The 25557-nt window shown below is 40.6% G+C and overlaps 1 protein-coding gene across 2 annotated transcripts in view; it reads right to left on the bottom strand.

Moving 5' to 3' along the window:
• LOC148890595 (plexin-A2-like) overlaps positions 1 to 25557 on the bottom strand; it is a 103658-nt gene that overhangs the window by 10970 nt on the left and 67131 nt on the right. For both annotated transcript variants that reach the window (XM_089011059.1, XM_089011060.1), the window contains exons 17-25: positions 24945 to 25038; positions 20909 to 21151; positions 18763 to 18906; positions 16002 to 16236; positions 14248 to 14390; positions 9094 to 9362; positions 3922 to 3988; positions 2330 to 2476; positions 489 to 648 (exon numbers count right to left, since the gene is read on the bottom strand). In XM_089011059.1, the coding sequence (XP_088867185.1) occupies positions 489 to 648; positions 2330 to 2476; positions 3922 to 3988; positions 9094 to 9362; positions 14248 to 14390; positions 16002 to 16236; positions 18763 to 18906; positions 20909 to 21151; positions 24945 to 25038 (1502 nt within the window). The remainder of the gene's footprint in view (positions 1 to 488; positions 649 to 2329; positions 2477 to 3921; positions 3989 to 9093; positions 9363 to 14247; positions 14391 to 16001; positions 16237 to 18762; positions 18907 to 20908; positions 21152 to 24944; positions 25039 to 25557) is intronic.

Here is a 25557-nt window from a genome sequence, read left to right as displayed (position 1 = left end):
AGGCGTCAACATCGGTTACTGACCATGGTAGCAAATGATAGCCGAAATATTATTGCTTAAATGCGTAAATATGAAAACACACACCTGGAAGCTGCACAAAAGGGCAAATGTAATGAAAGGAAGCTGAAAGACAATTTTGAATTATTTAACAATTCATTGACAACGCATAATTAACAACAGTCTGTGATTCAGATATTTTTAGGCCAGCAGAGAAGGCTTTACAGGCCTTGACAGTCCGCTACTGCATTTAATGTTGTTTCAAAACTGAACAAAATGGAAACTGCTAGTTTTGCCAGTTAGCACCCTTGGATGCGCGTTTGTAATGAGCCATAAAATGAATAGTCTGCCCTGTAATGTCAATCAAGTGTCAAATTTCATAATCGATGATAGTAGGTAGTCGATTTTTTTTCCCTGCCTCTGAGAAATAAACCTACCAGGATGGGGTTCCAAGTGCTGTTGGAGGAATTTTGAGTTTCCAGAATTCTCACCTAGGTCCATGTCGTTAGCTTGCGGTCGCTGGGAACACGGCATGTTCTTATACATAGCATCCAGGATCTTCTCCTTCACCTGGGTAATGGTGTCACAGTTGAGCACCTTGACGGCGATCTCCGGACTGTTCTCATTGTCGGCATTCACGCAACTCAGCGTCTGGACATACGATACAGAGAGGAGAGAAAGAGGCAACTGTGACTCTCTCTGGCTAAGCCCATTTCATTTGTCACTCCGCTGTCGAGTATCCTCGATAGAGGGGATCTTCAGGGGCGGAAATGTAATTTCACACCTTCGGTATGTGGCTTGTGCAGCTTTGACAAGAGGCTTTAAACAAGTAATGAGACACTCTGCGATTGCCTGACATAGAGGTGTCTTATACTCTCGTGCCGCCATCTTGAAGTCAAAGGAACAGTTGTCAAGTCTCTCCAGTTTTATATGTACATATCTTTAGAGAGTGTATATTTTATGAAATGTTTATTTTTCAGTACAAAGCAATATAGGTTACTTATACAAACCTTAAACATACTTACATAAACTTTTGCTATCTATTAGCTATCTATTTATATAGCTAGCTATCTAGCTAGCTATCTATTTGCTATCTATTAGTTATCTATCTAGCTAGCTATCTAGCTACCTATCGATTTGCTATCTATTAGCTATCTATGTAGCTATTAGCTGTCTATTAGCTAGCTAGCTTTCTATCTATTTGAGTTACTTAGCTATCTATTTAGCTAGCTATCTAGCTAGCTATCTAGCTACCTATCAATTTGCTATCTATGTAGCTATTAGCTGTCTATTAGCTAGCTAGCTTTCTATCTATTTGAGTTACTTAGCTATCTATTTAGCTAGCTATCTAGCTAGCTATCTAGCTACCTATCAATTTGCTATCTATGTAGCTATTAGCTGTCTATTAGCTAGCTAGCTTTCTATCTATTTGAGTTACTTAGCTATCTATTTAGCTAGCTATCTAGCTAGCTATCTATTTGCTATCTATTAGATATCTATTAGATATCTATTAGTTATCTAGCTAGCTATCTACCTACCTATCTGTTTGCTATCTATTAGCTATCCATCTATCTCGCTATAATAATAATAATAATAATAATAATAATAATAATACATTTCATTTCGAAGCACCTTTCAAAACTCTCAATGTCACTTAGCTGTCTATTAGCTAGCTAGCTTTCTATCTATTTGAGTTACTTCCGGGTTTAGTGAACGCTGGCGCATGTGGCTGCCGCTGCTCACCCACAGAAAAACGTATCCTGTGTAAAGTTACCTTGAAAGTTTTGAAAGGCGCTTATAAATGTAATTTATTGTAATTATTTGCACTTAACTAGCCAAACACAGACTTTGGCTTTGTCCAATTAGAAGACTTCCTTGAGAGAAAAAAAAAAACAAAAAACGAAACCAAAAACACAACACAGACACAATTGTCTCTATTTTTCGATTTGTGTAGAAATGTCAAAGCGCTCATTAACCGTGGCAACAAACTGAAATCAAAAGCAGCCGCAGCTTTCCATTGTCGCTTTTATGAAGCTCGCCAGCTTTTGTGGCGCTTGAGTCATTTATTTCTGCCGTCAGAAAGTGGGACTAAACTGCATCCAGGGAAGACAACCATTTATTTTTCCATACATACTTACTTGGGTGTATCATTATCTCACTGCATCATTTTAGCATCACCAGCTCGCTGTAAAATGCATTGTCCACTTGACTGATTAATCTGTTCTTTTTTTCAACTGGTAGTTTGACACATCAAATGGTGAAATTAGTATCCATATAAATCGGTTGCAGTATTTTTGCCCCTGCATCCTTTTCCCCAACTTTTGTGACTCACCAGTGTCTTATATTCCGTCTGCTGTCGGATGAGTTTGTCCTCGCTGAGGGAGTAGCGCGCCTCGCCAGTGATGGCGTCGATGGGTCCTTTCTCCATTTGCTGTTTGATGGCGCAGAACAGCATGAAGAGGGGTTCGCCGGCAGACTCCTTGTTTTGGTTTTGCCGTAGATTCGAGGGAAAGGTGTGACAGAAAAGTTGGAAAGAGGTCTTAAATATCTGTCAGAGATGTTCGATCGGACACTGTGGACGAAGGCTTGGACCCAGAAAGATTGTATTTACTGCCGGCAGGAGACGCAGCCATTCATGACAGACGCCTAAATTCTGCAGCCCTCTGCCAAGCTATTTATTGAGAATATATGCAAATTTAAGTGATACATTAGTAAAACATAGTTTTCTTGATTAGAATACCACGCCCCTGGAATGTTCTGAGCGCAAACAGCTGTAAGCAATAAAACATTGTCTCTTCCATGAATTGATAAATTTGTAACCAGGCTAATGAGCACTTCCTGTGAAGGAGTCTTAAGTTGTAAATTGCTTCGGTGATAAAGGAGTATCCCAAGTCCTAAATTCTGTCCAAGACCAGCTCTCCTAGATGAAGATAACAGTTTAACTTGCTGTGTCTGTTGACCTGATTGACCCCAGGTTGTCTGTGCTTCAATTGTGTATTCGAGTCACACACGTTGACTCAGCATATAACAGCATGAAACTTTTAAATATGATAACTTCTTATTCTCTATCAGTATCATTCACTGCAATAGTTTGGTTGTATAGGCATCCTTGAATAGCCGTTGGAATCCATGACTGACTACAGGTGATGTTTGGTTTCCGACAGGTTCAATTTAGTTTGTCGATTAAATCATCAGAAATACAGAACGTGCCCTAGCCTATCACTGCAGAAGCATAGTCGTCATTACAAATTAGGGTTTCGGAGGGAAAATTGCTTACGATTATGCTGACGTTTAGAGCAAATTGCACTGTTTGGTATTGCAATTGATATCCTAAATGCAGTGAAATATCAGTGTGTGCAAGTGAAAATTTGATTCAGTCACAGGTAGGACCGTATTTTCCGATGTATAAGGTGCACCAGAGTATAAGGCGCACCCTCAATGAATGATGTATTTTCAAACGTTTTTCCATTTATAACGCGCACCGGACTATAAGGCAATGAATGAAACATATTTTCTAAATATAATATATAAATATATAAGTTTTTCAAATATAAGGCACACCATATAAGGGCCTCCAGTAGAGGCTGCAGTTACACACTACTTCTTCTACAGGGGTAAATGGAGTTGGTGGTTGCTGACAGTAGTTGTGAGGCCTGTTGTGGCTCAATATGACTTCACATATAAGGCGCACCGGCGTAGAAGGCGCAGGGTCATATTTTGGCGAAAATCACGGCTTTTGGGTGTGCCTGATACAGTGGAAAATACGGTGCATGTTTTAAATATCTGATCAGTATTTAGGCACTTGGGGTAAGGGGGTGCTTGGAGTACCTAAAATAAAGTTGCCGGCTTCGCTCAACCAATTCTTTCATTTTGACGACAGAAAAAGTTCTGAATTGACATGTTGACAGAGAATTATTTTCTTACCTTGAGAAATTTGTGGAGCAAGAAGGCAAACCAGTTGGTCAGCATCTTCTCCGCCACTGACTCAGTTCTGCAAAGCAAATAGAGAGTGAGGGGAGGTCATTTCCAGAGAAGAGTTTTGAGTGTTCTCCATTAACTCATTCACTGCCAGACGCTGTGCAAAAATGTGTCCACTCCATTGCTAGGGTTTTTTGTCATTGTCACTTGAATTCTGGGACCACAGAATATTGAGTTTTAGGACTATAAAGACATTCAATGCAACATAAGAAACCTTAGACTCTTATTTCATCAGAAAGAAAGAGTTAATTCCTAAATGATATGGTTCTGCAGTTATATGGGCTTGAAATGAGGGTGGCTGTCCAAAATACAATGCAATCCATACATATTGGTTTATATAGTGTTTTAACAACAGCTAAAGCTGGAACAAAGCGCTAACATGGGAAAAAAAGGCAAATGCTGCACCCTCGTTTAAGGGAAAAAACATTGCCAGAGGTCTGGCCAGCGCTTTATTGACACCCGAGCAAGAAAAACCAAAACCCGAACAAATTTGAGAATGGCGCCCTACGTCATATTTTCAAATCCCTATAGGCTGCTCGAACATGTGTCCAAATGTCTTTGCGCACTGTTTACTTCTTTTTAATGAGCTGCGCTTCAGATTGACACTTCCCCTCAGCGGTGAAAAAACGAGGATTTAAAGCGGCAGGCTTGCCCTCACCACTGGGAAAATAATCGGGAGATCGCCAAACAGGCGGGAGGAAAGGTGACGCAGGAAAAGAGCGAACAAATATTTCATGAGTGGCACATGGAAGATAAGCCAGACTGACAAGGACTCAGCTGCCGCTGTACTCGCTCTCCCCCATTAAATTCTCATCCCCGTTCCAGTTCGGCCTGACTTTTTCCATCACTGGAACTCGGGGCTGTCTTTCAACCTGTCTGCTCAGGCGCCTCGAAAACTCAGGTTTTGAAATGGCGGTTTGACATTGTTGTAGAAGAGGTCGGCGTGCCTTAAACATGACCTACATACTCTTCCATCAGAAGTGCAAAGAAAAAGCTGAGACTGGAAAGAACAATGCATGATGAATTATCAATGCTTAAAGATGAATGGTGCTGAAAGAGGCGCGTATAGAAAATGGTGGATGTCATTTCAGAATGGCTATCGATATAATAAAGAGATATACTAAATCAGAATCAGAATACCTTTATTCGTCCCGCAATGGGGAAATTTGCAGTCCACAGCAGCAATTGAAGAGGGATGGGGTTGGGGTGGGAGTGAAAGGATAGAAAACAAGATATTCTAAGCATAACAAAATAAAAATGTCAACTGTATACTGTGCAAATGTAGATGTGCAAAAACCGTTCTATAAACAAGACTGTACATAGTGCAGAATCAAGAGATGCATTTAGATATATTGCAACAACCCATATTTACAAGTGTCCAGTTTTTTTTTTTTTTTTTTTTTTTTTTTTCACATGTGATCATTGGGAATTGTGAAGCCTGACAGCAGTCGGTAGGAACGAGCGGCGGTACCTCTCCTTCTTGCAGCGCGGGTGTAATAGTCTCTGGCTAAAGGAGCTACCCAGAGCTGTCAGGATGGGCAGGAGGGGGTGGGAGGGGCTGTCCGTCATAGCTTTTAGTTTAGCTAGCGTCCGTCTGTTGCCCACCTCCTCAAGAGAGTCCAGCGAGCAGCCCACGACAGAACTGGCCCGCTTGACAAAGCGCTCCAGTCTTTTTCTGTCCCGGGTGGTGATGCTGCCTGACCAGCAGACAATGCCATAGTGGATGGCTGATGCCACCACAGAGTCATAGAAAGTCTTTAGGAGTGACCCCTGAACTCCAAAAGACCTCAGTTTCCTGAGGAGGAAGAGGCGACTCTGTCCCTTTTTGATTAGGGCATCCGTGTTTGTTGTCCAGTCCAGTTTATTGTTGAGAGTAACACCCAGGTACTTGTAGGAGGTCACCCTCTCAATGTCCGAACCCTGGATGTTCAATGGTGCAGGTGACGATTGTTTCCTGCAGAAATCCACCACCAGCTCCTTGGTTTTGCCAGTGTTGATCTGGAGGTGATTCTGCTGGCACCAGTCCACAAAGTCCTTTGTCAGTCCCCTGTACTCCCTATCGTCTCCCTCTGTAATGAGGCCGACAATAGCTGAGTCGTCAGAGAACTTCTGAAGGTGGCAGGTTGGGGTGTTGTAGTTGAAGTCCGAGGTGTAGAGGGTGAAGAGGAATGGAGCCAGGACTGTTCCCTGCGGCGCTCCGGTGCTGCAGAGAAGCCTGTCCGACTCACAGTTCTTTACCCTCACGTACTGTGGCCTGTTTGTGAGGTAGTCTGTAATCCAGGATGTGAGGTGATGGTCGACTCCGGCATGCTGCAGCTTGTCCCCCAGTAGACAGGGCTGGATGGTGTTGAAGGCACTGGAGAAATCGAAGAATGTGATCCTCACCGTGCTCCCAGCATTCTCCAGGTGCCGCAACGCCGTATGGAGGAGGTAGATGATGGCATCCTCCACACCGATGCTGGGCTGGTAGGCAAACTGCAGCGGGTCCAGCGATGAGCTTGCCAGCGGTCGCAGGTGGGCGAGGACGAGTCTCTCCAGCGTCTTCATCAGGTGAGACGTCAGCGCCACCGGTCTGTAGCTGTTGAGCTCTTTGGGGTTGGCAATCTTGGGCACTGGGACCAGGCATGACGTTTTCCACAGCTGTGGAACTCTGCCCAGCTTCAGGCTCAGGTTGAACAAGTGCTGGACAATGTCACACAGCTGGTCGGAGCAGGTCTTGAGGAGTCGGGAAATCAGGACGGACTAAGCTGTGCTATAAATATGTGACTGACTGGAAAAATCAGGCTCGTAGTTCAGAGTTAGTCTACACTGACCAATCGTGATAATGCACGCTGATTATATCATTGTACCTGCTTCAGGTGTGAAAACAACTTTGAGCAAACCCAAATACCCACTTTAGCTATTGAAAACAATAACCACTGTATTTTTCGGTGTATAAGGCGCACCCAAAAGCCTTGCATTTTCTTCAAAAGATGACCCTGCGCCTTATACGCCGGTGCGCCTTATATGTGAAGTCATATTGAGCCACAACTGGTCTCACAACTACTGTCAGCACCCACCGACTTAATTTCCCCCTGTAGAAGAAGTAGTGCGTAACCCCAGCCTCTACTGTAGCGCCTTATAATGTGGCGTGCCTTATATTTGGAAAAGGGTTGTATATTATATTTGGAAGTTTTTTGTAATTCATTGAAGGTGCGCCGTCTAGTCTGGTGCACCTTTTATATGTAAAATATTTGAAAATACACCATTCATTGGGGGTGCGCCTTATATTTCGGTGCACTTTATACACTGGAAAATACTGTAATCATCGCCTGCATGGTGGCAAATAAGCAGAAACTGCGTATTTCCTTCCCCGAAGAAGGATGCAGAGCTAGACATGTGAAAATACACAATTCATTGGTGATGTGCCTTATACAATGGATAATATGGAAATCATCGCCTCCATGGTGGAAAAGAAGCAGAAACTGCTGACAGTGATACCTCGGTTTACGAACCCCTTGGCTTCCGAACTTCTCGGTTTATGAACGTTAAATTTATGAAAATTTTACCTTGGCATACGAACTTTACTTTGGCATATGAACTTTTTTCGTACACTGAGCTGCCTCAATGAGTGATGTGTCGTTCGCGAACGAGCCCGTTTTTCTAACAAAAAAATGGCATCCGACTGTTTTTGTCCTCTATTCCCCACCCCCAGTCTTTGGTTAAAGCCTGACGACTGGTCAAGACGCAGCAGTGAGGGGGTGGGGGGGGGGGTTACAGATAGAGAGAGAGTGAAGCCGTTCTCCAAAAAGAAAATGGCTGCCCACTTTTTTTGTCCTCTATTCCCCGCCCCCAGTGTTCGGCTCAAGCCATGTGATTGGTCAAGAACGCAGCAGTGAGGGGAGGTGGTTTAAACATGAAAGAGACAGGCAGACGACAGTGAGAGAGTTTCAACTTTGATTTGGTTAAAATATCCCATCAATCAGGCTCCACAAACTACCCGCGCAAGCCATCTGAACATTTGATGCAAAAAGCTATCAACCCAGCGAAACAGAACACAATTGATGAGGAACGAGATAAAATTATCACAGAGAAAGCACCTACAAAGGATCATTCCTCAATATGGTGAAAGAAGAAGGTTCCGTTCCTCATTGAGTGTTTAATGCTGAGCAACTCTGGGAACCAATTAAGTTCGTAAGCCATGAGGAAATTCAAAATGTAAACAAAGATTACGGAGCGATGTTTAGAGATGTTTGTATGGCGAATTACTCCAACAAAGGATGAGGAGCTACATGAGCTTATACACCGGAAAATACGGTAATAATCGCCTCCAGGGTAGCAAATAAGCAGAAACTGCGTATTGTCTTTCCAGAAGAAGGATAAGGAGCTAGGCATGTGAAAATACATCATTTAGGCGATGTATTTTTGTACCGTATTTTCCGGTATATAAGGCGCATCTGCGTATAAGGCGCAAAGCCACTTTTTGAAGAAAAATGAAGGCTTTTGGATGCGCCTTATACACCGGAAAATACGGTAATAGTGTTCTCATGGAATTTTGTCATTCTCGTTCGCTTTTTCGCTTTCTGGTAAAGTTAACGATCACTAAATTGCTGTTGTGCTTTTTAAAGTATTTTATTTATATATTTTTGATTGTATTTCTTTTTACTTATTTTTATTTTGTGATACTTTTAAGTTGAAAGTACTCACTGTTTGAAAAAAAAAGATAAATCTGACTTCATTGGGGAGGCTGAAATGGATTCATCGGATCTGAAGTTACAAACAGGCTAACAGCATTACGGTAAATAAGTTGAGAACTTGAGGTTCTACCCCCGAGTTTGTACTTGAATCTAAGGAAGCGACGTATATCGTGATAGGCCCAAAGAGTGAAATCGTCAGATTATTTATTTATTTTTAAATATAAAATGGGAAGAAACTTCCATGATGGAAGCTTTTTTTCATCCAGCATCCATTATGGGTGTTTTGAACATGCAAGTGAAAAGAAAGCGAGTGCTGCTCGCACATTTTTTGTTCTAACTTTGAAAAGCCTTCACCTTCAAGAAGCATGTCATTTCAAAATCACCACAATCTTCCATTTTTTGTTTTTTTGGGAGTGACATGCCATTTTCCATTCCGTTTTACCTGCGCAGCAGCAGCTTAGGGTGATTCTTGCTCTCCAGATTGCGCTCGATCAGGTCCGATAGCAGATGTTTGAGGATGTCAGTGGCGTACTCCAGGCGCCCCTGCAGTGCCGTCATGATGAGCGAGGCCACGTAGCCCCGGTCCCGCATGGAGAACGAACGTTGCAGTTCCAGCGTACGGATAAACGTCAGCAGGAACACTTTGTTATTCACCAGCTGCGCCAATTGCTTCAAGGCTTTCTCCACGCTCGCCTGGCCGCTTCCCGGCACCTGCACGCATCATCCCATCACATTCTATGTAGGATTTGATGCCGTGAACGTGGATGTGAACAAAACCGGCACTTCAAACTGTTCTATTATTTTGAGGCAATAAATGAAAATATGGGAGAAACATTACCGTCATCACAATAGTAGGCAGGGTTTTCCTTTTCTGGTGGATTAATTAATGAGGCGCAGGATGAGGGTGCGTTTGAGCGAGAATGCGACAATTAATTTGTGACATGCAGGGCAAAGAGAAAATATCAAATAAATATCAGGACAAAACAAATGCAAATAGCTATATCTAATCTTGTGGCCATAAAGGATCATTGGTATAACCTGAAATAAAATATGAGTGAAATAGTAGCGCTGTCATTTCACTCAAGCTGGATTTTCAAGAAACCAACAAGGAGAGAACATTAGCTGGAATGGGTGCCAACATGCCCCGTGACAGACAGTCAGACAGAAAGAGATCTAATTATGTTCCAATGTTAATGTTGAAATTTTGTTTTTGTTAGTACAATAAAGTCTCATTATATCGATATCGGATATATCGATAGTCCCGGTTATATCGATACTATTTCTATGCACGCACGAAGAAAATTACATACAAACAGGCTCGGATATATCGATAGTCCCGGTTATATCGATATTTTTTCGGACTCCCTTGAATATCGATATAACGAGACTTTACTGTATTTCACAAATGACCTGCTCTAATATTAACGGACAACCGAGGTCACTTTTTGTTTCCTAACTGACATCAGAAAAACGTTTTATAGCATCTGCAATACCCAAAACATGCAGTCTGATATTTTTATTCAAATGCAAAACACCAATAAAAATGACTTAAAGTGTCCAAAATCTGCAAAAAATTGAGCTGCGAATTGGGCATTTTCAGAAAGTCCCGGCCCCAGTTCATGACGCCACGCTAAGACGTCTTGCATTGCTGGAGAATCCAAATAATGGCTTCAGATTCAGCTTTCTTGTGACACATCCAGTTATGAATATGATTCAAAGAGTTCTGAAGAGAAAAGCATACATACAAAGCAAACAAGCATTGACGTGATGGAAGGACTGCTACAATGTGTCCTTTTTTGAAGTGAGGGGTGTCCCTTCAGTGACGTCACGTACGGACTCGTCACCAACTCATAAACAAGACTTCCGGAATATTCAGCACGAGTCTTAAAACGTAAAATATAGCTATATGCTATCTTTGTAAAATACGCTCAGTCGAAGCCATTTGAAGCCATTTTACAAATTATGGACAAAACTTGTCTGGAGACGTCGGTTGTCCTTTAAATTTCTGCAAGTCACATTATTTCCTGGCAAATGGCACCCTCTAGTGGACGTGTGGTAATATCACACCACACTCACAGCTGATTGATTCAGACATAGCACTACTGAAGGCCTAGAAGTGTCATGCATGACCCGCCACTGTGATTTCCTCTTTTTTGTTGTTGTTTTCCACTTAGAGACAATTTGACAATTTGTCTTTCCATGACGTCAATGCTTCTCCAACAATGCAAGACGTCTTGGCGTGACGTCACCAACTGGGGGCGGGACTTTCTGAAAATGCACAATTCGCAGCTCAATTTTTTGCAGATTTTGGACACTTTAAGTCATTTTTATTGGTGTTTTGCATTTGAATAAAAATATCAGCCTGCGTGTTTTGGGTATTTTAGATGCTATAAAATGTTTTTTCTGATGTCAGTTAGGAAACAAAAATGTGATGTCGGTTGTTCTTTAAGAAATACTGTCATTTATCTGTTCGAATTTTTACTATGAACGTGTGGATTCATGATAACGTCATAAAATTGCAATATGTATTATTTGTTATTTTTACAAGATTCGGAGGTGTCCAACCTTAATTATGCCCATCTATTCTTGAAAGTCTGTCTTGAAAATGGCTTTAACAGCATACATCAATGTGTTCTCCTCCTTCATCCATTATGGGTTGACAAAACTGTTATTAAATCAACAAACCAATATATTTGCTAAAGCAGCTTGCTACAATTACAGTGTGCAAGCACTGGCCAGTATGCTGTGATCGCTAGCGGCTAGTAATAATGATCATACATTTCATTTCTAAGCGACTCAAGCGCCACAAAAGCTGGCGAGCTTCATAAAAGCGACAATGGAAAGCTGCGGCTGCTTTTGATTTCAGTTTGTTGCCAAGGTTAACGAGCGCTTTGACATTTCTACACAAATCGAAAAATAGAGACGATCGTGTCTGTGTTATGTTTTTTGTTTTGTTTTTGTTTGTTTTTTTCTCTCAAGGAAGTCTTCTAATTGGACAAAGCCAAAGTCTGTTTGGCTAGTTAAGTGCAAATAATAACAACAAATTACATTTATAAGCGCCTTTTAAAACTGTCAAGGTCACATTACAGTCACAGGATAAGTTTTTCTGTGGGTGAGCAGAGGAAGCCATACGCGCCAGCATTCACTCAACCCGGAAGTAAGTCAAAAACATAGAAATCTAGCTAGCGAGATAACAACTTAGCGAGCTAATAGCTAGCTAGCTACATAACAAGCTAGCCAGCTGGCTTCACTCAACCCGAAAGTAACTCAAATAGATAGAAAGCTAGCTAGATAGCAGATAGCTAGTGATACTATGATTGGCTAGTGACGTTTCCAGTGCCTTCCAGCAGGCCTTGGGGAGCTAAATAAAAATCTGATTGGTTAGAACAACAGTTTGATTGACAAATTTTATACTCCAGATCCTGAAGAACTGATTGTGAAGGCATCCAGGTACATCTCAATACCCACCTATTTAAAATTGCATTTTCTGTGTAGCTCTCTCTCTTGTTTCTATTTATAATTGTATTTTATTTATTGCATTGTGTTTGTGATTATATTTTATTTATTATAGTACCTATGCTTGTTTGACACTGTAAAGTGTCCTTGAGAGCTTTGAAAGGCCTTTAAAATGTATTATTATTATTATTATTATTTTGGACCCTGTTTTAGATATTTTCAGGCCAGCAGAGAAGGCTTTGCAGGCCCTTGATTGCCCACCACTCGGAAATACCAACCAAAACATTTAATTTGTGCTGTTTGTAAACAAAAACGTACCCTTCAGCTGCCGGAGAATATCTTAGTATTTATTTATGTTTGTATGTGTGTAGGTGAGTAGCAGTGTTTGAAACTCATGACAAAAAGTTAGTGGACACCCGGGCAGACAACTCTGAAAAGTTGCCGGCCCAGCCATAAAGTTGCCTGCCCCATTTTCATAACTTAAAACACATAAAGACGTCTAATTGCAAAAAAATATATAAACATTGTTACGAAGTATAAAGTGTTTTTTTTTAATTAAGGAAGTACCAACCACAACTGCTCCTTTGCCTAATTTATGTAAATATCCCTTGCTGAAGATTTTGCTCCAGCTGTCGTTTGTCGGCATTGTGCACAATGCACCGTTTGCGTTGTGTGATCTGCTCAAAGCTATGTGGACTCCTTTTCTCGGCGGCTTTCAAAAGTCTCAAGTGACAAACGAACGCCTGCTTCTGACTACACCCTGACAGAAAAGTGTACTTGAGACTTTTGAAAGCCGCTGAGAAAGAGGAGTCCGCGTTGCTCGCAGCGTTTTGTTTGTGTCGTTTGCGTTATTTAATAAAACAAACGTTTGATTTGAAAAAAAAATGCTTCTTTCTTCTTGAAGGAGTTGTCGGCCATCCGGGCTGAGACGTTTTGACGCTGTTTCAAACACTGGTGTCTAGAAATGAATGTATGAATGAATATATGAATGAATGTATGTATGGATGATTGTATGAATGTGTGAGTTAATTAGTTAATTAATGGTATTTTCACATCGTCCTCATCAGAATTGGTGCAACCTATACCCTTGCTTTGAAAGCCAATCAGTGACTCACTATCACAAATCGATGGCTTATTCATTGAATACATATCTTAAATACATCTTCTTCTTTTCCTTTCGGCTTTTCCCTTCAAGGGGTCGCCACAGCAAATCAGTGTCCTCCATCTTTAGAGGTTTGATCCGCATGTTTGTTTTGGCCAAGCTTTTACGTCGGATGCCATTCCTAAAACCACCCTCTGCATTTATCCAGGCACAAGAAGGCATATGTCCGTTTGTGGCTACAGAACAAGCAACTCGCTCAGTAAAAGGCTCCCAAACACAAAATGGTATAACTTAGGAATTAACTTCTTTTCATCTGATGAAAGAAGAGAGTGTAAGGTTTCTAACGCTGTACTGAATGTTTGTGTAGTCCTAAAACTCAATATTCTGCGGGTCCTGCAATTTGAGTGAGAATGATACATACCTTTGAAAAGTAATATCTTAAAATCACAAAATGACAAAAAAGGTAAATTATTCACGCTATACCAAACATGACTTTTTTTTAAACTGAGATTTGTGCCTGCTTGATTTATGTCTTTGTATAAACATAATATAAGTGTGTACATTTTATTTCATAAAACGATGACCGTGGAGGATATGGCAAACAATGACTTAACCATAACTCAACCATATTATTTGCGTGCAAAATGTTTGACTTTTGCAACAAAAATGGTCTTTACTCAAGGCAGTTTTCTCCCCAAAAATGCTTAAACCAAATTTTACATGAAAAACCGCATCAAGCGCACCCTCAAAATAACTCCAAACAGTATCTTTTGAAAAGTTTTGAAAGATGAGAGATGGATCGGCGGCTTCACCGAATGATATGACTGCACAGCTGCGAGTCGCTGATCCTGCAAACTCCACCAGCTGCTGAGACATGAAACAAACCCAAGACATACCGCTAAGCGCCAGCTAGCGTTTGCTTATGACGCACCGTGACAGCCTTCCGCCAATAATACTTAACCCTATCTTCTCCATGGAATACCAGAGACTGAATATCAAGATGTGAGGTCTTTAAAATGTTACCTTCGATCATCTCACCTCCAGGTCTCTGAGTACAGGATGGTCATCAATGCCAGGGAAGAGAACCCTCATTGCATAAGTGCGGTAGTCCAAGTAAGGGATGCCGGCGCGGTCGAGATCGCTTGTCAATTCGTTGATGTCGGTCTGCAGTTCGGCGAAGGCTACAGAAAACAGAAATATGGTCATTATGATGGCCTGAAAGCTTCAGCTAATTTTTGCAGATACATTGACAGATTTTTTTTTCTCCTCATAAATCATCGTGCAAAAGCCAGTCGGATAAAAAAAATCAAAATAATAATATTATGACTGCATTTTCTAAAATTGTCTTTTTCCTCTTAAATTTCCAACTTTCGTAGATGTGTACAAAATAGACAATAGTTCCTTCCCGATCTGTTGACACCTTGTTGCTCACTTGAGCTGTCTACCTATCTTTCTGGTTACATAGCTGGCTATCTATTCGCTATCTATTAGCTATCTAACTAGCTAGCTAGCTATCTATTAGTTATCTATTAGCTACCTAGCTAGCTAGCTAGCGAACTAACTTTCTATCTATTAGAGTTATTACGGGTTGAGTGAACGCTGCCGCATGTGGCAGCCGCTGCTCACCCACAGAAAAACTATGACTGTAAAGTGACCATGACAGTTTTGAAAGGTGCTTATAAATAAAATGTATTATTATTATTATTATTATTTTGGGGAATTGAATGTAGTGTGATTATATCATGAAGTATATCAATAGAAGAAGTCCAAGATGGCGTCCAAGTAGGCAGTTGTCACGAGCTTTGCTTTATTTGTTGTTTTTATCTTTTGTCACTCTGTGTAGTTGTGCGTCATGTGGAATGGATACAGATTGTTCGTCAACATTTTTGGCCACGACATTCACGAAGGAGGAGACTGTGCTGAGCGGTTTCGCCTTTTTTGGCAGCATGCGGTGGCAAAAACAGTGCTGGCATATTTGCCAGCACTGTTTTTGATTGGGAGGAATGTCAGTGCCTTTTGACTGTCATCGCTGGATAGCTCAGGGGCGATTGTGCTTTTTTGCACCAGTTATGGGCAGCATTTTGGAACTGTCGCGGCTTAGAATTGAAGCGGATTGAAATGGGGCAGGAGATGTGAGACAATCTGTCAATGGATGTCAGTCCAGCTTCGTGTTTGCTTTCAACATTTAGCTAGTAACAGACATGCACATTTCACCATGATGTGCACATTTCACCATGACGTCTCCCTAATCCACTGGTGAAAATGATGCTTTAATCCTCTCTTCTTTCATCTAGAACTGCTTCATACAACAAAACGGGTGCAAACCTGTTTAAGATTTAATGACTCTCTGTGTCTTTTGTATTGTGTCATATTATTTGTTATTTAGTATTTTTGTTGTTGCTTTGACTTCAAGATAGCGCCGCGAGATTGGCTGCTTTTATAGCAGCTCCTGTATTTTATTTTTCTACTTCTTACTTTCCTTTCCACTTCCTTTCATCACTTTGCCCCTCTGAAATGTAAATGTCTCCACTGTGAGACTAATAAAGGCTAATCCAATCCAATCCAATGTCACCATGGCCAGATTGCGAGTCAATCGCAAGCCCTTTTTACATTGCCTGAAAAAAGCAAATTCTTTCTACCTTCTCCCAACAGTCTAGGCAAAACGTTCCACATCAATAATGGACGATTTTTGCCTTTCAGTTGAGTTGTTTCACTTCAACATTCTTGCTTGGCAAAATGCTACTTTGCTATGACCAAGGCCTTTAGTGCCTTCCCATGTCTGCATTCCTCACCCTCCTTGCACTCCAAAGCCACTCGAGACTCCAGGTTGTCCATCTGCAGCTGCAGCCGCTTCAGCGTCAGGTCGTTCTCGTGCGATTTCCGTCTGTAAGCGAGCAGGACGATGACCACTACCACTAGCAGTAGCCCTCCACCGGCAGTGATGCTCATGATGCCGGTCAGTGTGAGGACACTGTCAGAACGGATGTGGACTTCTCCTGGAGAGATGTGAAGTCCCCCCACTTGGACCTAGACAATAAAAATTAGTGTGATTATGGAACCAGGTATAATCTGGTGAATCGATGTGAAGGTTTCTTCAGCCGTTATCTGTACTTCTTTGAAGGTGTCGGACGTTTTGCATCTGAGAAGCTTCGTCAGTGAACTAAAATTTGCTGGTAGCTCTGGCCCTGTATACAAAATATCCCTCATGGACAGAGGTCAGACCTCTGCTATGATAAATCCCTGCTCTCAGGTTGGAGGGAGCAGAGGACTATTCCCTGAGTCTACACTGATTATGTCTTTTGTCCTGACTGATTATGATGTATGACTGACCCTGATTGCCCCATTCGCCCTAGTATCACATCCTCTGCATGATTTAGCCTATGTGGTTATTTATTTACTTATTTATTTCTGTTTTGATCGAGTGGCTGACGGCTAGTTATTAACAATGAAACTGCTAATATTTCCGTGGGCAGGCTCTGCAAACTCTGCTAGCATTTTTTTAATTTTTTTTTGGTGCTTGCCACTTGATCACTTGAGTGCTACTTATTTCAATGATTCAATGGGTTTATGGCGTTGTCTTGTTTTGGACATAGCATTCATCAAAACTTCCTTCTCCATGTCTCTTTGGAGATACCCAACTTCTCAAGAATAGCGTACAGACGCTCCCATATAAGTATGTTTAAAGTTTATATAAGCATGTTTAAGGCTTCTATAAGTAACCTGTATTGGTTTGTACTGAAAAATAAACATTTAATGAATAAACATGTAGCTAGATAGCTAGCTAGCTAGCTAGCTATTAGTCATATATTAGATAGATAGCTAACTTCATCTATTTGAGTTATTCCCGGTTGAACGGGGTCACCGTTGCTGGCTATCTAGCTAGCTATCTATTTGCTATCTATTTGCTGTCTATTAGATGTCTAGCTAGCTAATAGATAGCAAATAGCTACCTAGCTAGCTAGTTTATTATTATTATTATTATTATTATTATTATTATTATTATTTTGGGGAATTGAATTTAGTGTGATTATATCATGAAGTATATCAAAAGAAGAAGTCCAAGATGGCGTCCAAGTAGGCAGTTGTCACGAGCTTTGCTTTATTTGTTGTTTTCGTTTTTATCTTTTGTCACTCTGTGTAGTTGTGCGTCATGTGGAATGGATACAGATTGTTTGTCAGCATTTTTGGCCACGACATTCACGAAGGAGGAGACTGTGCTGAGCAGTTTCGCCTTTTCGGCAGCATGTTAGCTAATTAACTAACTTTATCTATTTGAGTTATTCCCAGTTGAGTGAACGCTGGCGTGTGGCTGCCGCTGCTCACCCACAGAAAAACTGTTCCTGTGACTGTAAAGTGACCTTGAGAGTTTTGAAAGGCGCGGATAAATGAAATGTATTATTATTATTATTATTATTATTATTATTATTATTATTATTATTATTACACTGATTTGCTGTGGCGACCCCTTGAAGGGAAAAGCCGAAAGGAAAAGATTATTATTATTATTATTATCATTATTATTATTATTATTATTCTACATGTTACAACAAAAATGTTTATGTGTACCGTTGTTTGTACCTTGAATGTTCGTAAGTAGGGCAGTGTCTGTATTTCGTTTTGTACAAACGTGGGTTATGTTGTTGCTGTAGGAAAACAACTACATCATGATGCATACACTTATAATGTCCAAAAAAATGACCACAAGACATATTGCTTTGTATTTTATGCTGGATTCACTATCAATATTTATTTTTGTCACATTCCGTTTGGCCCCGCCTACAGCTGCACAGGTGTTGGTCATTTTAATCAGTGGCAGTTAAAAGGACTCCTGGCACGATCAGTCAGTGTGGGGTCATTGTATGTTTCACCTTGTCTGGTTTGTTTCGTCTCGTCATGTTTTAGCCACAGGTTTTGTTTACTACTTTGGACCTTTCTGTTCTGATGACTTGAGATTTTGTTCCTGCTAACTTTCTTTCATACAATTTGTCCAATATGCATTGCTGCGCCCTTATGCCTGCTTTTTTGGGGTCCACCACCACCTCACAAACCGTGACAATGTTTTCTTTCAGCAGAGGAATAATTGAATTATATTCCGCTTTTGCAACCAGTAGACCCTCGGTAGCAGCAAACCTCCCCTCCATGAGTTGGCATGCGTTGTTTATTGGCTCTCAGCTTGTTCAAAAATCCCCTCTAAAAGTCAAAAAGTAAGACGCCGCGAAGCAGGAGAAATAAACTGTTGCCATGGATTGTTTCTTTTGCCCGTGGCCTTGAAGGCTTTGGAAAAATTTCGTCACTAGAGATTTGTTTTTGTTTTGTTGTGGTTTTCAAGCTGTATTCCCAATTTGTTCAAGGGCGCCTGTCAATTATACCGCAGGGCAAAGTGCTGTTTTGCAATTGGCTGGCAAGCAGACCGTAAATGACACACAATTTGAAGAGACAAAGCCTTTGGTTGACCTACAAAACGCACCAACGTGGCAAATGTGCACTGACCCACATCCGCGCCAAACAAGTCATCAGACGCAATGGCAGATGGTGACAAAATAGTAGACTGACCAAGACTTTGTGCTGGCCGGTGAGGTTGGGCGGCTCGCAGAGTAACTGGGTATCCGACACCGTCAGGGAGCAGGGAGTATCCCCGATCAACACGGTGTAGTTCAGCCGGGCGCCGCCCGACGCCGTTGGCACGAGGTTGCGACCCTGCAAAGGAGAAAAACCATGGCTGAGATTTTACATGCTGAGATGCAGTCAAAGCCTGCGGCTGCTAATTTGATTACTACTGAATTGCATTAGCATATAAATGATCACCGTGGATAAAAATTTATCCGAGTTAATTCTTTAAAAACTATTTTGCAAAATGAAAGTGTCTGACTATAATGTTGTTTACTGTGTTCCGATTTCAATTAAGCGTTCACAATGCAAATATTGCTGACTTGTACTCATCCGCCCTTTTGAAAAATAATTCATAAGATTACGTCTCAGTCGTACTTGAGTGGTCCATTGATGAAAAGGTTTCTTCAGCCATCATCTTCTTCAGCTTCTCATCTGTCTCGCCCCCTCATCCGAAAAGCTTCATCAGTGAACTGAAGTGCTGCTAGCTATGGCTTGATATATAGCCCTTATGGACAGAGATGACGGTGCCAGACCTTTGCTTTGATATGTCCCTGCTCTAAATGTAGGGGGAGCAGTGGACTACTCCCTGAAGCTAATGGGATTCAGATCGGATCATTTGTACTCGTTGATTATGTGTCTATGACTGGCCCTGATTGCCCCGTTATCAGGGCCAGTCAAAGCACATAATCAGACAGAACAAAGTGAGTAATCAAATTAGCAGATGGTCTGGCACAGCCACCTCTGTCCATTAAGGATATATATATATATATATATATATATATATATATATATATATATATATATATATATATATATATATATATATATATATATATATATATGATGACGGCTGAAGAAACCTTTTCATCAATGAACCAGGTTATACCTGTTTCCATAATCCATAAAAAAATCATACATTTGCACATAATCCTTAAATCCAATTTTGAAAAGGATTGAGTTATGATTCATATGAATTCATGAAACTGGGAAACAATCAATACCGCAAAACAAAATGGACGGCAATTAACAATGACCAGTCGCTGTTGATCCATGACGCTTTTTGTAAAACATGCATGAGGGAGATGCCAATTATGTTGTGATCTTGAGACCTGAATGCAACACGATTTAATGGGATTAGGTTTATTGATCCCCTCTGAAAGGACACTTTGATCGTCCAGGAACAAAAATGCATTTTTGAGCCCGTTACTGTGGTCAGTGATGAGAAAAGCACTCAACTGATCAATATTTGCATTGCAGACCTTTTGTGTTGGTTACTGAACAAACCGTATTTGTACTTTTATTTTCAATTAAGGATACGGTAAATATCATGGATTTACGCAGGTAGTTTAATGGCGCAATAGTAAACTCCTACAACCCCAAGGACGATTGTGATTATATAGTCTTGACTCTGCCTTTGTCTCAAAAATACGTCAAAATTGATTTGACGATTAAATATTTTTTGTTTTGCGGCAGATATGAAAAAAGGGCAAATCTTGCATCTTTACTCATTCACGAATGTATTCAGACATGAAAATAAGACGTCGAGCGCCATTCCCAAATTGGTTCGGGTTTTGTTTTTTCTAGTTGGGGTGCCGATAAATCGCTGGCCAAACCTCTGGCAATGTTTTTTCTCTTCCACAAGGGGGTAGTATTTCCCTTTTTTCTATTTTAGCGCTTTCTTCCTACTTCAGCCGTTATTAAAACGCCATATAAACCAATATGTATGTATTGCATTATATTTTGGACAACTGCCCTCATTTCAAGCTCATATAACTCCAGAACAAGATAATTTAGGAATTAACTATTTTTCTAATTGAAGAAGAAAGTCTAAGGTTTCTAACGTTGTATTGAATGTCGTCCTAAAACTCAATATTCTGTGGGTCCCGGAATTTGAATGAAAATGACAAAAACCCTGGCACTGACGTGGACACATTTTTGCATGTCTGGGAATGAATGTGTTAAAACGTCACCAGCGTGTCGACCTTCGGACTAAATTTCAGTGTGAACCGCAAATCCTTACACCTCATTCCTTAGATTTACAGTCTTTGCTTATGTCGTCCAATGACCAACTTGTTAGCCGCTAACATACTTTAAGGATAATGGGAGCGCCAGGTTTCTGCTCCAGGATTCCTGATAGGCTGAGAGGCTCCAGGTAAGGATTGGGATAGTAGATGAAGCTGCTGTTGCTATACGTGAGCAACGCGTGGACGTTGTTGAAAACGAAGCCAAACTCGTCCACGTGCTTGACGCTGTCCGCTTGGCCGTCGTCGTACTTGAACTGCAGCGACGGAGCAAAGCAGCTGATGGTTGTGGTGTTCAGCACTTTGCACACCTGCGCATGAGTCACATCCAAGTTACTAAAATGATAATAGTTCCCACACTTATACACTCCATCTCCTCTGTTTGCTAACAAATCTACTATCCATTTACCCAGGTTGAAATCTGGGCCTGTTTAATAAAACACAAAGTTGAAATTGTCGCAGAAAGCCATGATATAATCCGTCATATGATTGGCAACATTGGCATACACCGAATGAAAGTACAGTGATACCTCAGCTTACGAACGCTTTAGCTCACAAACGTTTTGCCTTACAAACATTAAATTCACGAGAATGTAATCTTGGAATACTAACTAATAAATAAATGTTCGGCAGACGAACTTTTCGCCTTAGACACACTTTCTGCAAACCAATTACGTTTGTAAGCTGAGGTATCACTGTACCTTCTGCCACCTCATAGAAGGCCCTTGTCACTCCGCATTGCTGGCATGGAGTTGGAGTTATTCCATACCGTATTTTACCGTGTATATAAGATGCACCCAAATCCTTGATTTTCATCAAAAAACATAAATGGTCTCATTTTTACTCAATATTTTAGGTTAAATTTGAATGTTGTGAATGTAGTGCTATGATAGGTTAATAAAGACCCATTCAAGATATGCTTTGAAACACTAATTTAAAAATGAAAATCCTTTTTGGAACCAAAATGTGGCTCAAAAGTCGAGTTGGGCCATTGTAAAACTATGACCCTAATTTGAAAACGTAACCATGATCAGATATGAAAGACACATTACATAATAATTTACATTTAGCATGGTAAATCCCATTTAAAATATTCAAATGCATTGTCAAAATCTAGTCGGATTAGCTAGTAATTAGGTTTGCTCAAGGATAATCTTACTACCGTATTTTCAGTATATCTATAAGGTGCACCCAAAAAGCCTTGATTTTCTTCAAAAAATGACCCTGCGCCTTATACACTGGTGCGCCTTATATTTGAATTAATATTGAGCCGCAACAGGTCTTGGAACTACTGTCAGAATCCACCAAATCCATTTCCCCCATTTGGAAAAGTTTTTTCATTCATTGAAGGTGCGCCTTATACTCTGCTGCACTTTATATATAGAAAAAGTTTTAAAATACGACATTCATTTGGGGTGCGGCTTGTACTCTGGTACACTTTATATATTTATTTTGTTTGGACTTGGGCAAGTGTGCCTCATCACCCTTGTTGGGAATTACTAAACCCAATAGAGTCAATCTTGTGCCTACTTGTGGATGAATCTAGTCATTATTGGCAGAAAATCGGGTAAATGGAGGTTATTTATTTATTTATTATTATTATTATTATTATTATTATTATTATTATTATTATACTTTTTAAATAATCAAGTCATTCCCCCGCTAGCTGCACATTCCTGCATGTTTCAGCCAACCTTCATGAATCCATTTTAAATCGTCATGTCCTTTGTGTCAAAAACAAGGGTAGCCAAACACTAATAATGTATTGGATTGAACCTTTGATTTGCGTCTCTTGAGCAGTAGATAGAAAAATCAGCCATTTTGTATTGTATTGTGTCATATTAATATGGATGACGTCAAGGTGACATTCAAGCATTGGTTTTGTGGAGCTGTCATGGTCGAATTTGTGATAAGTGCCTTCCTCAAAGATATCTGTCACGGGTGTTTTTTTTATCACTAACTCATTATTTTCCTCATTAAACTCCTCAAAATCTATCTGACCTTTAAAGTTTTATCGGTGCATTCTGAATTATAAGCGTCAAAGTGTTTTTTTTTTTCAATTGTTATCTCTGCTTGCACCAAATGTTTTCAAGTCTCTATCTTTTTTATTTCAAAGAATTTTTTTGACTATCCAAGCTGCCTTTTAAAGATATTGACGATAGGGCCGCCACCCTCATTAAATTCTGTGACCTTCTTTCTCGCCGGTTGATACATGTCAAAGGTCCACTCTAAGCTTCTTTCAGATCGCAGCGCTGCTAGCAGTTCTGTCACACATGCAATTTTAAATTAACTAAAATCCCAGTCAGACATCATTAACACAGCGTTTAATTGGCTTGGAGAAGAGTACTGTGTACAGTTCAGCAGGTTCTATTACGTTCATCGTAGAAATGAAATGTATTATTATTATTATTATCGTGTGTCTGTGGTCAGGATGAAATCGGCAAGACACCTAGTTGGATCTTAGATCGAGCCAAGTTTACCGTTGAAGAAAAGCTTTTCTTTATATAAAACATTACAGAAATTATATTGATCTTGGTTTGACTCCCTGGTGTTTTCTACCATCTTTGTGACTGTTTTATTTCCTGTATATGACAGCTGTTCCATGTTAAGCATTTTGTTACAACTTCAGCGAAAGCGCCATATAAATCAATATGTATTTTGTTGTATTGTCTATTAAGTGCTAGATTGCAATGAACGTGGACATGCAGCCTCTTTCTGACCATGGACATGGTGAACAAAACCTTCAAGCTTCGGTGAGCAAGACAATAAAACAATGTCTGGAAATGCGTACTACAAACTACTCCCAGTTAGATGTTGCGCACATTTGTGTGGCCACATTGTTTTTGTCCTTTGATTTTACTCCCACCTCCTAAATGTTTTTTAAATATAAATACTGATTTCTACAAAGTAGTAGACCACGTGAATGGTGGAACGTTTTTACATGATTGGTCTCAATTTTTTGATCACTAAAACCTGGTACAGTGATACCTCAGCTTATGAACTATATTGGTTCCCAGAAAGTGTGTGTAACGCGAAAAGTTCGTCTGCTAAACATTTATTTCCCATAACAAACCATTAAAAATTAGAATAATCCATTCCCCGGTCCCCATAAAAATATAATTTTCTCCCAAATAAGCCTTAAAACTACACAAAATATATCTTATTTTAGGTATATAAATGTGATATTCTATTGTAATTAAAGAAATAAACTGTACTGTATGATAAAGTCGTTTTATTTACCTTTGTGATGATATCCGAGTGAAGTTGCCGTGCTTTCTCGGTGATAATATCCTCACTCACACGATCCCTTGCTAGCTGCTTTTCGTTAATCCAAATCAACCAAATTTTTCAACCTCTTCTATTGCCTGAGACCGTTGCTTAGACAACACAGAAACACCCTTTGCCACATGTAGCAATGGTCGACTTATCATACTGGTACTAGGACGCTAAGTTACACAAACGCACAACTCGTTGGTGTTTTTCAATAAATCTGCTTCCTCTACTCGACCGTAATTGTCTTTTGTGTCCTCTTCGGCTTAACACGAGCCTGTGGTGGGGTCTTTTTCTGTCCCCCCAAAAAAGTATCCACTCGATAACAAACCACGTCTGCACTGAGTGCACTCAAAGAAAGTGGGTGTGGAAAACTAGTCCGCCAGCCACAGTGTCACTGTTCGACCGTGTGGTTTAGTGTTCTTCCGCCGAAAACTAGTCCGCCGAAAACTAGTCCGCCGAAAACTAGTCCGCCAGCCATTGTGGCGCTCCGTGTGTTTCCCAAAAACTAGTTCGGATGCCTAGATTATATTCTCATGAATGTAATGTTTGTAAGGCGAAAAATCCGTAAGGTAAAGCCGAGGTATCACTGTATTGTATTGTACTATACTGCTTTACACATGCGTAATAGTACAATAACTGTTTGATATTGTTAGCACGTGGTTAGCAATGTCACTGTAGTTTCAGACACACCACAAACCCTGCAGCGCTTGGTATAAAATGGCTATTAGAAAATACCAGGACCTCACACAGCTTGAAATCTTCTATCAGTACTCAACCTCAAACATCGACATTGGAAGTTCGGTGCAGCGCTTTAGCCGATGCTTCACTCACATTGACAGATTCATGGCCGGCGTATTTGACTCGGACTCGCGGCTCCTGCACCACGTCAAGGTTAGTCCCGGTCACTGTTAACGTGGTGTGGCCACTGCGGAGAGGGAAAGAGGACGTATTAGCGGTCGGAGTCATTCTGTTCCAAAATTATTTCGCGAAATAGAGTGACGAACACAGATGCCTTACAAGGCATCGAAGCCAATGTTTTCATCTGAGGTGGTGAGAAAAGATGTTTGAAGAAGCTAGCAAAGCGCTATGCTCTTTGGTGTTGGGCAGAAGTGCTCGATCAAAGGGAGTCAACCAGCTGGGTTCTATTTTTTTCTATTCGGTTGCATGAATACAGGAGCTGTTTGTTTACATTTTTTGTAAGGACGTGTTGAGGTCACAATGAAAGACTTTCACTGATCACTGATGTGTGACCTGTGCGTGATCTTATCGCGTGGCGTGTGACAACTCAAAACGGAAAGGTGAATTAAACATGCTGTTTGCTCGCACGTCAAAGCCTGAAGCTAAGCTTGCAGGAGGCCATGATGGGTCTATGCGTCCAATATGGGATATCTTCATTGCATCTCCACAGGACTCCTTGGCGATAGGTCTCACTGTAGTCTTAATC

This window comes from Hippocampus bargibanti, linkage group LG12 (genome assembly GCF_051943395.1).
Source record: "Hippocampus bargibanti isolate YZ-2025 linkage group LG12, ASM5194339v1, whole genome shotgun sequence".
NCBI classification, from domain to species: Eukaryota; Metazoa; Chordata; class Actinopteri; order Syngnathiformes; family Syngnathidae; genus Hippocampus; species Hippocampus bargibanti.
This window is presented reverse-complemented; position numbering and strand designations above follow the sequence as displayed.